The 15,075-nt window shown below is 38.9% G+C and overlaps 1 protein-coding gene across 2 annotated transcripts in view; it reads left to right on the plus strand.

The window, feature by feature from the left end:
• The window catches only part of sema3ab (sema domain, immunoglobulin domain (Ig), short basic domain, secreted, (semaphorin) 3Ab), a 41,914-nt gene extending 34,363 nt beyond the window's left edge, over positions 1–7,551 (plus strand). For both annotated transcript variants that reach the window (XM_065957319.1, XM_029280891.2), the window contains 10 exons: positions 345–459; positions 587–656; positions 754–898; positions 1,001–1,220; positions 1,320–1,411; positions 1,516–1,557; positions 2,095–2,252; positions 3,289–3,356; positions 4,513–4,658; positions 4,884–7,551. In XM_065957319.1, coding sequence (XP_065813391.1) covers positions 345–459; positions 587–656; positions 754–898; positions 1,001–1,220; positions 1,320–1,411; positions 1,516–1,557; positions 2,095–2,252; positions 3,289–3,356; positions 4,513–4,658; positions 4,884–5,426 — 1,599 coding nt within the window. In that variant the 3' untranslated portion in view covers positions 5,427–7,551. The remainder of the gene's footprint in view (positions 1–344; positions 460–586; positions 657–753; positions 899–1,000; positions 1,221–1,319; positions 1,412–1,515; positions 1,558–2,094; positions 2,253–3,288; positions 3,357–4,512; positions 4,659–4,883) is intronic.
• The last annotated feature ends 7,524 nt before the right edge of the window (positions 7,552–15,075 follow it).

The raw sequence follows: 15,075 nt of genomic DNA on the forward strand, positions 1-15,075 counted from the left end.
ACAGTTTCCATAATCTGCTTTAAAAGGTCAGGAGAGAGATGACAGTGGAAATTATTATGCTCTGTTTTGAGCTAATGTCTTACTTCGAACATCAACAGGATAATGCAGAATTCAGCTGTAGACACTTGGCCAATACAAGTCTTCAATAAACATAATGAAAACAGGCTTTTTATTCATTTCACAAGACATTCATTTGCATATAAAAATCCCCAAACTGAATGAAATATTATAAATACCAACACATGTTGACATATAACTAAGGGAAAGTAAAACAGTGAACATTTCAGCCATTTCTAAATGAATAAACTTCCCTGCTGAACTTCTGCACGTTATCTGTCCAACAGAATGACTTGGGAGGTCACCGGAGTCTCGTCAATAAGTGGACCACCTTCCTTAAGGCTCGACTTATTTGCTCCGTGCCTGGCAGTAATGGAATAGACACACACTTTGATGAACTACGTGAGTTAACCCCTCATGCACAGTCAAATGTTTTCACACATTATTTCATTGAGTTGAAGTGAAGTGAAGTATTTTTTGGAAAGGAATATATCTGTTATATTTCAAGTCGTATTCTCTTGGCTTTCAGAGGATGTTTTTCTCATGAGCACAAAGGATCCAAAGAGCCCAATCATCTACGCAGTGTTTTCAACTTCCAGGTACTACGTCAAACACTGAAATAATTGCACACTGATAACAAGAACCTCATCAAGAATCTGAATTATCTTTATCTAACTCATTCTTTCTGCCCATCAGCAACATCTTCAAAGGTTCAGCTGTGTGTATGTACAGCATGACAGACATAAGGAGAGTGTTCCTGGGTCCTTATGCTCATAGAGATGGCCCCAACTACCAATGGGTGCCCTATCAGGGACGTGTGCCCTACCCACGTCCTGGCACGGTGAGTACAAGATGCCTTAACTGGGATGTGTGAGTGTGTTATGAACTGAGTGTTGTCAGTAAATCTCATTCATGTCCTGAACAATCATTTTGTTTTCTACAGTGCCCAAGTAAGACATTTGGAGGATTCGATACAACCAAGGACCTTCCTGATGAAGTGGTAACCTTTGCCAGAAGTCACCCAGCCATGTATAACCCAGTCTACCCCATTAACAATCGGCCAATCATAGTCAAAACAGATGTGGACTACCAGTTTACCCAGATAGTGGTGGATAAGGTAGAAGCAGAAGATGGCCTATATGACGTCATGTTCATTGGCACAGGTACAACCTTCATGAGTTTGCATAAATGCTTATTAGACAATTATAAGCACATTTTTAAGAGTTTATATTAACTGATTGTACGCTTCCATCATGTTCTAGACATAGGGACGATACTGAAAGTTGTATCCATACCCCGAGGCTCCTGGCATGACCTGGAGGAAGTCCTATTGGAGGAAATGACTGTTTTCAGGGTAAGATTATTCTCTTCACGCCTGTGTTTGTTATCACTAATAAAGCATGACTGCAGAAGCAGCAAGTGTCTAATCTGTAACTTTTATTGTCATTTTCAATACAGGAGCCAACAGCCATAACAGCAATGGAACTTTCAACCAAACAGGTATGGATTTGAGTTACTTCATGCACATTAAATAAAACTGTGTAGTGGCACAAACCTCTCTTACCAACAAAGAGACCTCGAACTTATATCATTATAACTATGGAAATAATATTAAATCCGAGATAAATGGAGATCAATCAAGGCTACAGTTAAGCTTCTGAGATTAAGAAGACACACCTTGCTGCTTGGTTGACAACATAAATGCTTGCACTGTCTAAGCACTTTGAGGTGACTCACTTTATCAAATAAACATGTCAATTGTTGGCTTTTCAGCGGCAGTTAGCTTGTAAACTTAAATGACAGAGAGAGATATAATGAGTCTGTCGGTTGACAGGTAGGAGGGTACTGACTACCTGTTGAAGGATGGTCTGTCCACATTCCTGAATGGTACTATTTACTCAATGACAAACACAAGCTGAACACAGGTGTATTTTGAAAGCATGCCGTCAATGCCTACTTAAAACCTACTAAATTGTGGCTAATTAGACATGAAATATCTTATATTAAATATTGAGTCTTTCTCTCTCTTCCCCCCAGCAACAACTGTACTTGGGCTCAGACATTGGCGTGTCCCAGATGCCTTTGCATCGATGTGAGGTGTATGGGAAGGCCTGTGCTGAATGCTGCCTGGCAAGGGACCCTTACTGTGCATGGGATGGTGCAGAGTGCTCCAGATACTTCCCCATGGCTAAGAGGTACCCAACACATACTATGCATTCATACAATGCACCAAGTTCAATCATTAGTGTATTTGTGTTTTGCAGATAAGAGACCTGTTTTAAATTAAAATTTACTTTTAGAACCAATGTTGAATTGCATATGAAATAATTACTTTTGGTTGACATGTTGACCATATTCGACATATGGCAAACTAGATTATACAGAAAGGTTTTACTCATTGAGGACAGATGGGAGTCAGACTGCGATTCAAGGGCTTGAGCTAGGCGCTCTTATGCTACTGGCTTTATATATTTGCCAAAAAACATCCCTAAAGGACTAGTATCATGTTTCTAGCAGAGAGCTCGAAATATAACCTGCCTCATGTGTTTACTGTAATGAGAAGCAGTGTCTGTGATGTCTGGAGGCTGTCTGGGTGAACCAGGGGTGAGAGGTTTGGTGGTAGTGTGGCTGTCGATGTGGACTGGATCTGTAAGTGTGCATGTGTAGTGTGCATCCTCCCACTCGGAGCTCCATGAGGTTTATTGATTTGAATGCTAGCTGCACAGGATTCCTGTTCTATCTGTTAGTTGGTCTCCAGAGTCTTACATTTAAAAATAAGACAGCCAAAGCAAACTCTTACCTCCAATTACCAACAACACATCGGCGCTGGCTCAGAACAAAGCAAGACAGAGGGGAGGGAAGTTACCAGTGTGCCCTTGGTGTCACCATAATATCATCTGTTATTGTTTACAGACAATACCCTTTGTGTTATGCTCGCAACTCTACTTGAAACTCCATCGGTTGCATGTGCGACCCAGCGAGACGACAGGCACAAATGATTGATTAAATTCCTCTGTCATACACACCCTATAATTAGGGTTTTAATGCGATGCAATTGGCCGCCTGCTGTTAGTTTAGTACTTTTGGCCCGCACATCCAAACCACAATCAAATGCACACCTACACACACAAACTTCCTGCAAACACATTTTCTATCACACACAAAGAAACTGTTGTGTCTGTGCTGACTCATGAAGGATTTTTTTTTTTTTTTATATTTCTGTCTCTGCAGAAGAACAAGAAGGCAAGATATCAGGAACGGAGACCCACTCACACAATGCTCGGATCTGCAGCATCAGGGTATGTCAAATAAAAACATGTTTTTGTAATGGAGGCATCTGTTGTAAAAAAAAAAGAGTTTATTTTGGTTTCCATTCAGACACATTGAGCAACTAAATATGCTTGTTCATTATCTAAATTAGATCAATTTTCATCAAACACAAAAGAGCTTCTGTTTGGAGGATTTATTTCTTCATTGGGCATAGAAATTGGTCCCAAAGCGATCCAAATTGTAGAGAAGCCAGTTGAATGTGTGTGGCACTGTGTCTTGTGTTTTTATGTGTTTCTGGTGGTGTGAAAATTAGAGTTGGTCCATGTGAAACTTATCATTAACATGGGCAGGATTCCTCAGAGCCTCCTTTCTGTCGCCAAGCCCTCCTCTCTACTGCCCTGTTAGTGGTCTCGGTCCAAAAACAGGACTTTCTAGTACACTTTCTTGCTCTCTCAAGTATACGCTTCTTTCAATTAACTGACGAGAACAAAGGACAAGTGGATATCACAAGCTTCTAAATTTAGGAGAGTAAACTCAGATACTGAAAAAAAATACTATTACTCTTTAGATTGTACATTTAATACTCTCATAGCCATTAAAAGCATTCTACTGAAAAAGATAGAAGTGTTGTTTTTCTTTCTTTTTTATTAGAAAATGAAGATGCTGATGGCAATTTTCTTTGGCCAACTTCACTGGAGTCTGGATTGTAAAATTTACAACAGGATTTAGTAGATCAAGCAGAAGAACCCTGACCTTAAAGTGCCAAAGCTCTCTGACTAAATAGCATTGCACCTACTTTACTATATAAAAACCCAGAGTTTGGTTAGAGCCCATTTCCTCCAACGGCTGCCCTTGTGGTGGAAGCTGCCGAATTCTGTCTATGATGGAGTGTGATAAGAGAAGAGACAGGATAATGTGACAAAATAATCCCAAAAGCAGTCATTGAAAAAAAAAAAAACACTGAAGCCAGGCTATTAATTCAGGCAGCACTCAGAGAATGTTTTTTCCCTCCAACATTTCAGTCAGAGCAATGCTGAAAAGCAGAGAATTATACAGAAAACCACTTTTTTTGTCTTAAATTCCACCACAGCTGAGACTACAATATCTGCATTCAACAACCAGAAAAAAAAAAAGCTTTGCTTCCACAATCTTCTATAACTGTTCTGTTTTTTTTTTTTCCTCTAGATGAACTGAGTGGGCAGTCGACTCTCCTGGATAAAACAGTATACGGTGTGGAAAACAGCAGCACTTTCCTTGAGTGCAGTCCCAAGTCGCAGAGAGCCCTGACTTATTGGCAGTATCAGCGCTCCACCGATGACCGCAAACTTGAGGTTGGCACAACCTGAGCAACACACTTAATCAGTTGTATTAAAATAGACTCAGACATAATCTAATGGGAGATTATACTTCATAATGTCAATTTATATTTTAAATAATACAGTTGCCATTTTTTGGGGATTTAAATTGGCATATTGGATTCAAGTGAAATACTATTTTATTATTTTATAACAGTGTTCTGAAATCTGTCTCTATCCTCCAAATTATTTTTCCGGTAGGTGAAATCAGAAGAACGTTTCATCCGCACAGACCAGGGCCTCCTGATTCGCGCTCTTAACAAAAAGGATTCTGGGATCTATCTGTGCCAGGCAGTGGAGCACGGATTCATGCAGACACTCCTGAAGGTCACCTTGGAGATCATCGACACAGAGCGCCTGGAGGATCTGCTCCATCGCGACAAAGACACCGCGGCCGCCACTGTTCCAGTTCCGGACCGTTCCTCGCTTCAAGAATCGCCCAATCAGAAGCTTTGGTACAGAGACTTCCTGTCCCTGGTCAACCACCCGACTCTGAACAGCGTCGACGAGTTCTGCGAGCAGGTGTGGAAACGGGAGAGGAAGCACAGGAAGCAGAAAGCTCACCTGGTGCAGCAAGTGCAAATGCACCAGCAGCAGCAGCAGCAGCAGCAGAAGGTCGTGGTGAACCCTCACCCCCACATTCATGCTCAAGGGCTTTCTGCCAAGTGGAAACACCCACAAGACAGGCAGAAGGGACGCAACCGCAGGACCCATGAACTGGAGAGGGCTCCCCGCAGTGTCTAACCCACAAACCCAGACTTTTAACTCCCAAACCTGAACCCACATCCAGTATCTCATCCTGTATTCCCAATGAACTTTCCCACTTTTCTCCTTCAGATCGAGATATGGACTTCCTCAACAAGGGATAGCAAAGTCTTAACCGCTAAAACTATCCTGATCCAGCCGGTGGATGCTTTCATGCGTGGGCAGCCATGTTTACAGTACGCCGGCGCAGAGGACCGCAGGGTTGCAGGATATTGTATCACGACCAGAACATTGGAGCATATTATCTCAGCTGGCCTCTGAGGCCTGAGCACATCAGAGGGACCGTGGAGACCAGCACAAGACCTGGACACATCTGCCCATCCTTTCAGATATGACTGACTCCATTTTGGCATCATAGTTTTCACGGCATTGTCTCATGGCATGCTACTAAGGTGACAATTCATTTTCTACTTCACATTTATGAAATAAGAGGTAGTGGGATTGTATTAAATACAGCGTGCAGTGAAAACGGACTTGTATCTGTATAACAAGCACAAAACAAGTGACACTCATGGAAAAGCACATGATGGGATATTTGGTCTTTTGTTTTGGTATTATAGGTGGTTAAATAAGACAACATTAGAGAGAGAAATGCCCAAACGCTGCAAGAATCTAGGGACATTTACCATGCGTCAATAAATATTACGATGTAGCTAAATATGTGTAAATATTGTATTCTCGGACTTCTCCTCATACTAAAGGGAATGGCTTGCAAATGTCTTGTTGTCTCTTTGTTGTTTCCCCCAGATGAAAATGTATTTAAGAAAAAGAAAAAGAAGCAGATGTAAACAGGGAGATATTGTACATAACGTTGTGTCCATGACCTAGATAAGCTTCCCAAACAAAGTCAGGTTTTTTATTCTTCTGTTTTGTTTATCTGTTTTTTATTTGACTCATCAGATTCCTTCCCAGTGTCAGCAGCCTGTCACTCTTTATCGATGTCTGCCAGCTGCCTTCTCTCAGTGCAACACAAAATGTCATACTGGGTTTCTTCCATGTTCGTTCTACTTTGTATACATGCATTATTTTGATAAAATATGTGTATTTATTTATATTCAAATGTGTAAAATTGTGAAAATATTCTCCCATGTGCAGGCGTTTTTTTTTTCTTCCAATTGGTCACTTGGATTGATTCATTTTCATTGACACCATCAGTCTCTTCAGATAACTGTTTTATCAAAATACTGTAGTAAGACTACTGTAGTACCTTTTTTTTTTTTTTTTTAACAATAATGGTCACCATGCATAATATAGTCGTTGAGACACTGAGCAATAACTCAGTGTCCATACTGTATATTTCTTCTACCTGTATTGCCTCATATCCATATTCTTCACAGGCAGCGCAGTGTGAAACCTTCATATCACTGCATGTAACAAAAAACGTTTTTAATATACAATGTACACACACACACACACACACACACACACACACACACACACACACACACACACACATACAAACCTGGAATGTAGCTGTGAACATTATGTAAATATAAATACTATGTTCTACGTTCGACAAGTATGACACTGTTTACTAGTGCATGTGAATGCTATCGTAGTGTTCCTGTTTTTTGCTATAGCGACGATATACTAGTCTGGTGTTTGTCGACGATACTCTGTTGTTTTTCTTATGCAGTATGTGATATTAAAAGTTGTACATAATATTTCAGCTAGGACTCTGAACTGTATAAATGATAATTCCTGAGGTATAGGTAGTCATTAAAAAAAATTATAAACAAGATCTAAGCAGGGTTTTGTCGTGGGTTTAAATATCCAACACCCTGTTATCAACAATGGACAATGTGAGTTAAAAACACATCATCAGTATGTTAGAAGATCTTGTCTAGTGTGTGTTTAAAAAAAACTTTAAAAGAAAGTTGAACTGAGTTGAACTCCAGACGAGTTGTAGGACTTTCAGTCGAGATGTGCATATGATGAGATCGTCATTATTAAAGAGGGAAAAAAAAGGATGCCTCACTCCACCTATCTTGGACATTCAATAAAAGTGAGGAAATTACAGTGCTGCTGCTGCTGCTGCTTCTTGGCATGATGATGATGATGGTGGTGATGTATTCTACTGATCTAATAAATGTCTCTTCATAAAGTGCTGCTTTGATTTAATCTATTTTTAATGTGCGATGCCTAGCTGCTGTCATGGCACCTTCTGTAGAGTATACGATCAGATAAACAGATTGGATACATATATTAACATATTAATGAGAAACACTTTTTTTACATCCTTAGCATTTGGATGTACTTGATGCTGTACATCTCTGTTCTGTCCTGACATGTTTACATTAATAATGACGGGATTAGCTATAAGTATTTAACATGAGAGAAATACATGTGGAAAAATCAAAGTGGTTATGGGGAGAATACCAGTCTCTTCAAGCACCTGTTATTCATATTGAAAAGTGAAGCTGTGCACAATGGTGTGCCTCAGGCAGTAGGAGAATTACTGTGAGACCTTGATGTATAACGAGAAGTAAATAATACATGAGATCCCCGACAGTCTCTTTCGGAAACCCAGCAGTTCTATTTGCATACAGACAGGACATAATGGTAAAAGATACTGTATATAGCTTTGGGTTTCCAAGAAAAAAACTAGCATGCAAGTTCTCATGGGGTTGAAAAGACTTGATTTTAACATGCCTTGCATCAATATTTGAATTGTGTTTTGCTACTGCCCTCTGCTGGTAACTTTGGTAAAGCACACCTTCAACATGGGGATAAGAGTTATTTCAACTAAGGGCTGAAGTAGCTTTGTAAAGGTGGGACAATCCTGACGCTTTAGAATAGAATAGAATAGATGTTTATTGCCTTTTGTACAGGTACAGGACTGTACAGGTACATTGGAATTTTTGTGCATTTCTCCCTGAGTCAGCTTCAACAAAAAAAGTTAAAATTATATATAAAATAGAATAGCATTATAAGCTATACACTGTATTAAAGCAAAGACATAATACAAAAAAAATAACAAAGGGGGACACTGTACAATGAAATGAAAATATAAATGTGTTTTTTTGTCTCGTTCATTTCGTCAATGAAAATGAAAACAAGAGTTTGATACTTCATAAAATCTTTAAGGCACTTATTCCCCTGCCAAAGGTCAGTCAACACATGTCTCATCTGGGCTTTGGCCTTCACCTAGACAGTTCAGCTGCAGCAAGGGGAGATCATGAGTTCCACTTGTAAAAGCCCTTAAAGGGTATATTTTCATTTATGTAGTGGCAGTGCTCAGAAAAAGCAGACCTAAGAATTTGGTGATGAACCAATCAGAATGGAGTATTTAACAGAAAGGTGTAATAATAGGACACAACAAGGTATCCTAATTAGAGAAGTCTGGTATTCGGACTCATGGAGAGATGCAAAATAAACCAATAAGTGGTCAGTTAGGGTTATGATCTGTTCAGTGAAATGATCTGACATTGCTTCACTTTGGTACAAAAAAGAAGAAGCGCAAAAGCATATAATTCCATGCTGTAAATGTAGGGAGATTTTATGGTAAAATAATACATCACATATCAGAAGCAACATGAGGCCCTCTCCTTAGACACTGGAGAGTATCTTCTCAATGGAAGACATTTCCAGTTTAAAATAAACACTTAAAACAATGTCATTGCTGGGATCCTGTCATCTCAGCAAAGTGATGAGACAGAGGTTTTTAGTAATGGTCTGCTCAAAGGCTCTCCAATATGGTAGCTTTTTGGCATAACAGTTAAACCTGAAATAAAAGTGCATGACTGCCCTCCAGTGGCAGAAATGACACACAATTAATTTCCAACATCACATCTATGCCTCATGGAAAAACCAAGCGGCCGCCTTTGACTTTCAGCCAAGGCCATTGGAAGAGCCTCCCTGACACAAAAGGCCAATACACTCAGAGGGAAAATCTGACACATGAGTGAAGCATGGGGAGAGGGAGAAAACAAACATTAGGGTGTAGTTATTATCAGTGTTGCTTCTGTTTTATTGCAAAGTCTTTGAATTTGAAAAGAGTTTCATTCTTTTTTTAAACACATCCTAAAACTTCACACTTTTAGTTACTGGAATGAATTTCAGTTCGATTTGTTTGCATTTATTGTAGAAAATTGAATCACTGGGGAGATTGTTTTTTAAAGAACCTTGACTGTGATTACTTAACTTTTCTGTTGCATCATTTGAAGGTGTTCCTGACCCTTAAGACTTTTAACAAGAAAGGTGTGGATCAGGAGTCATCTGGAAGGCAGCAGGGTGAACATGGGAGAACACATTAGACACTATCCCATGGACACTCATCATCTTTTACTGCAGCCGCATTCTTTACTGCAGCTATGGGAAAGAAGCCCGAGTGTATTCCCTCCCTATCAGGAGGCTTGGAAAAAAGTGAAATGGGGCAGATACGAGGCTATTTATTTGACTAGAGACAATACACTGGGTTGATGCTTCACTGGGCCCAGTAGGGTTCTGCTGGAGGTTTTGCACAGATCACCGGTGCATTCCAGCTGCTCTGTTCTGGGTCAACTCAAGAGACAACACGTCGGTCGATTTGACAAATTGACGGAAAAAGAAAAAAATCCCAAAGCCAAAGACTCAGTGCCAAGTTAAAAATCCTCAAATGAGTTGATGTTTGGATTGTAATGTAACTACAGACATGGACACTCCCAATAGTTGGGATTATTTTCTTAAAGCTCCTGGAAACCAAGATCCACAACAACCTTCTATATAATTAAAGGTTTATAATAATAGGCATCAAAAGTATTAGAAATGAGTTTGAATACCAAACCAAATGCTGTCATTAAAGTTTCTATAAACTTTCCTGATAATTGGTTTGAATTGGGCATGGTGGGGATTAGGTATTTATTACAAAGACTACACAATTAATCTGGGAAACAATCACATGAAGAAGTCCCAGAGTTAGCTCCCTCCCTGAGCTTCCTGGGTGGTCAGTGTTTTTTTTTTTTTTTTTTTCTTATTTTTTGAATTTTTATTATAGTAACACCCAATAGACAAACAAAAACACAAGAGGTACACTTCAACTCTCCATAAAGCCAGGACAAAACAAAACACAGTAAAACAAACAAAAAAACAAACAAAAGAAACAAAAACGAACAAAAAATAAAAATAAAAAAGCAGAAAAGGAAGACCCTTCCCGCCACAAGGTGTTCAGTGTTGACCATGGGCATCTATTTTTTGGCTGATGAATTTATTGTACTCTTTGATGATCAGTATTTGGCATCATGTAATCAGTGTCATCTGAGGATGATTAGCTCCATAATTAAATAGCACATGATAACACTGTTTCTAAGTATTGCAATGTTTATTTTCCCCTCTGGTTTTATTGGATTCTTATTGAGATTCTCCTCTTGCCTTGTCTTTAAACACTTGGAAATGCAGATTTTTTCATACAAAATTAACATTTGATATGAAAGCAGGGCTGCATCACCCACAAAGCTGTAGTTCAGCCAAATACTTACTCAGCCACGACGTGTCTGACATCTCCACTTAAGAATGAACCCCGGCAGCCTTCAGCCCACTGGAGAGGCGAGAAATAACAGTGATATGTCAAAGCTCTGTTCTGTCACTTTCTAGCAGAGTATGGCATATCACATAGCTCTCAGAGTGAGGTAAGGATCTATTCTTTCCCTCCAGCTGTCAGTCCTCAAAGACTTTGGTTGTTAAAGAGTGTGCACGAGGCTGTCATTGTTTGGGGGGTGAAACCTTATTATTTATAAAACCTAATTTAACATGCCGGGGGATATTTATAGGATCATGGATGGATAATGTTTTGAAGTGAGATCAAGTTTGTGTGTGTCCATGTGTGCTTTTCCCCACCTATAACGATAGTAGTATTTTAGCATTGTTAGCACGATGTTAGCATGCAGGGGCACAGCCCTTTGCCTGGGGGTAAAACAGATGACAAAGTATTTAGCTGTGGCAGCTTGCCGGCTTTAGTGCTGGTGGTGTGTTGTACAGTTGGCAGGAACCTGGACTGCCTCTCTACAATGAGTGACATGATGGCTAAGACCTTTGGCTCAATTCCTAACTGGAACAAACTTGATCTAATTTTATTCTCACGGCTGTCATGTAGTCATAGCGTAGTGTATGAACTCTTGTAGAGCAAATATGCATTAGTATGGACTTCATTTATTGTGTCTATATGTCAACAACTAAACTGGTTTACTTTATTCAGACTAATACAAAAGACATACACACGCACACACAACCTTATCTAAACTACAGACAGAAATATACGTGACAAAACTATTTCCTTGTACCACACAGTATATAGCTTGGCACTTGATAAGCATATGATTGGTTTCCTTAAAGGCTTAATATGCGATTTTTCACACTTAAATATAATATAAATCAAGTATATCCTCTGAAAATAACTAGATAGTTAGATAGAAAATAGTTAAAATAAGCCGTGAGCTGTGTGATACTGCTAACTGTATAATGTGGAAACGTAGGGTTACATTGGCCACAATGCATTCATTAAGATGTTGCAATGCCAATAATAATGGATTATATGAGGCTTGTTTTCATTATAATTGGGCCCTCAATGGAAATAAATGCTACTTTGGAGCTTGTTAAAACAGTTAAGAGTCGATGAAAAGAGCTCCTTTAAAGGCTTAATATGTGATTTTTCACACTTAAATATATTATAAATCAAGTATCTCCTCTGAAAATAACTCTGTGAGTCATGACTGTCTACAATGGGTGTAACACCCGAGTCCCACTGTCTGTGATGTTTTCAGAGTTTTCAGAGTCCTATCTTCACTTTGTTTACATCGCCAGGACGGCCGGCTGACTCCTCCCCTCGTGTATAAAAGTTGTTTAATTGAGGGACTAGAGAAAAGAAGAATAACATACTGTACTCACTGCTTAACTGTGTTTCTAGATCACGCTCATTTCAGGTAAATTTACATGCAGTGTGAAGATACCAGCATAATGAAGATCGCTAGCATGAGCATGCTAACACAACAATGCAGCGCGAGTTGTTTTGGTTTCATGCTGGTGCTCAAGGGCGACATCTGCTGGATCAAAACATCACATATAAAGCCTTTAAGATGTTGCAATGCCACTATAATGGACATATGAGGCTTGTTTTCATTATATTTGGGCCCTCAATGGAAATAAATGCTACTATATATGCATATAAAGCCTTTACGGACATCAAAATTACGCAGTATTTATCCAGCTATCATTTTAAATTAAAACTATTTTAGTTTTGACAGTTTACAAATCAAACGCACATATTTTAATAAAACCATCAGTCAGTTTTTTTTCTCCCTGCCAACAGTTAGACGGAGCACTTTTGAAACATCTTACAGATCGAGTTAAAAAAAAGAAATGTGGAGTCTTTTTCTGTCCTTCACCTTTACGAGCCCTCAATTGACTCATGGAGAGCACTTATATAAACATGCAATTACACTAGAATAAACCTCACCGTGACTGGTCAATCATCCTAAGTCTGTTTGTAAGCTCCTTGAATTGTTTATCCGGTGGCTATATGATGAACAAGGCAGGTCGATTAGTTCATGTGTTCAGTTTCCGGGTAGTGTAACTGTCTAGACTGTATACAAAAGTAGAATCAGCAATAACTCGAGTCTGGGATTAATCTAAATGAGAATGTTATTCTGAGAGTTTCATGTTGCAAGAAAACATTTTCAGTTTTCTTTCCTTGTTTACACATTTTTATTATGTTTCCTGTTAAATGATTTTTTAGACTGAAAGAATCCTGAAAGTGTCAGAATCAAAGACAAGATGGGGGATGATATTACAAGTCTCCGGGGGGGGGAGGCTGTTGGTGGGAGCAGATATCAGACTACAGGCCTTATAGGGGGGAAATAAAAACACCAGCATGAAAGCTGCTGAAAGGAGCGGATGAGATAGGATCAGACAATCGATGAATGGGGCTTCAGGCTTGACCTTTGGTGACCCTGAGATGGGTCAAAGGTTGTTGCAACAAAGAGCAGAGGTCATATATCTAGAAAGAAATGTCTCTAGGTATCCTGCTGTGTGTCTGACTGTTGCCCGGCTGCTCCCTTCCACACTTCCAAGCTGTGACAGATTGCGGGCTTTTTTAAGTGAGGTTTGGCTGGAGCTCCTGGAACACATCACCCTGCAGAAGGCTTAGCACTGACAGGCTAGCTCAGCTCTACTTTACTGAATATTAGGAGAATGAGGAATAATACAGTCCTTATTTGAAATCAGCAGAGCTTAAAAAAGTTTATTAGAAAGGTCAGATTCTAAAGCTATTTCGGTTAAGCAATCAAAATTTACCACAACTTTGTAAAAGTTTGAAATAAGGAATAAACCCCAGGTTTGTCTCTGCTTCCTTTGTTGTTGTAATTTAAGATGAATTGCAGACGTGGAAGCTTAAACATTCATCACCAAAATGAATCGTTTTCGGAGAAGATTAGCTAATGCAGCCGTGTAATGTACAGGAAACTGAACAAAAGCTTAACCGTTTATTCATAACACCAAGACAGGCTGTCATTAAAATCTTCAGCAGTAAGACAAAAGAAACTTATCAGCATTTCTGAATCTACCACACACATAATGTCATGCCTCACAAAGCAGCACTAATTTACAGTCATTATTCATTTTCTGCGACCGTCTTCGATTTTTTATCAAGTGGAAGGAGGAAACACAAACAGACAAGGGTACAGATAAAAAACCATGTCAGCAATTAGGTTTCGTGTCTTTAACGCTGAGCAAAAATGAATTCCAAACATTTTTTTTCATAACACCCCTGAGCATGCTCAGTCTAGTTGACACTGATTTAGTCACCAGTAAATTCTTTGGCGTTTCTTTAAAGCAAAAAATCTCCTTTGATGCTGTACGTCTTCTATTTTGTTCTTACAGGTAAACAATGTCGGACATGTCTTTCAACTGAATGTTTCCATCTGCAATTTGAATCACAGAACCAGAGATTGAACCTTTGTTATTGACAGACTATTCATTATTTTATAAAGCATTACATGGCCTTGCACCAGACTACCTATCAGATATGATTTTAGTTTATGAATGAGTACAGCCCCTCAGATCCTCCAGTTCCTCTCTCTTAGTTGTTCCAAAGAGCAGGACAAAAACCTTTGGTGATGCTACTTTCAGTTGTTACGCTCCGAGACTGTGGAACAAACCTTCCTGAGAGTCTGAGAGGAGCCGAGAATATCGAGATTTTTAAACGCAGTCTTAAAACTCATTTATTCAGTCTGGCTTTTATATAGTGATTTATATCAAATCAAATCTTAACATTACTGTATTGTCTTTTTTATCCTACTACAATTTAAAATATTCTTCTCCTACATATTAATTTTAATATCTTATTGCTTTTATGTGTAGAATATTATTTTTTCATTTTTATATATATTTTTTTAATTCTTATTGGTGTGCATTAGTCTCTCAATGATTTTATAAACTACTTTTTCGTCAATAACTTTTCTGCATTCTTGTAAAACACTTTGAACTGCAATTTAATTTGTCTGAAAGGTGCGATATAAATAAAGTTTGATTGATTGATTAATTGATTGATTGATTAGACACTCTGAGAGCAAATTTTAAACGACAACCAGAATATGTACAAGGCATTGTTTTAAAAATGTAATGCAAGTGTAGACCTGCAAAGGTGCAGCGAAGACTT

The sequence above is a fragment of the Labrus bergylta genome, chromosome 7, assembly GCF_963930695.1.
Source record: "Labrus bergylta chromosome 7, fLabBer1.1, whole genome shotgun sequence".
Taxonomy (NCBI): domain Eukaryota; kingdom Metazoa; phylum Chordata; class Actinopteri; order Labriformes; family Labridae; genus Labrus; species Labrus bergylta.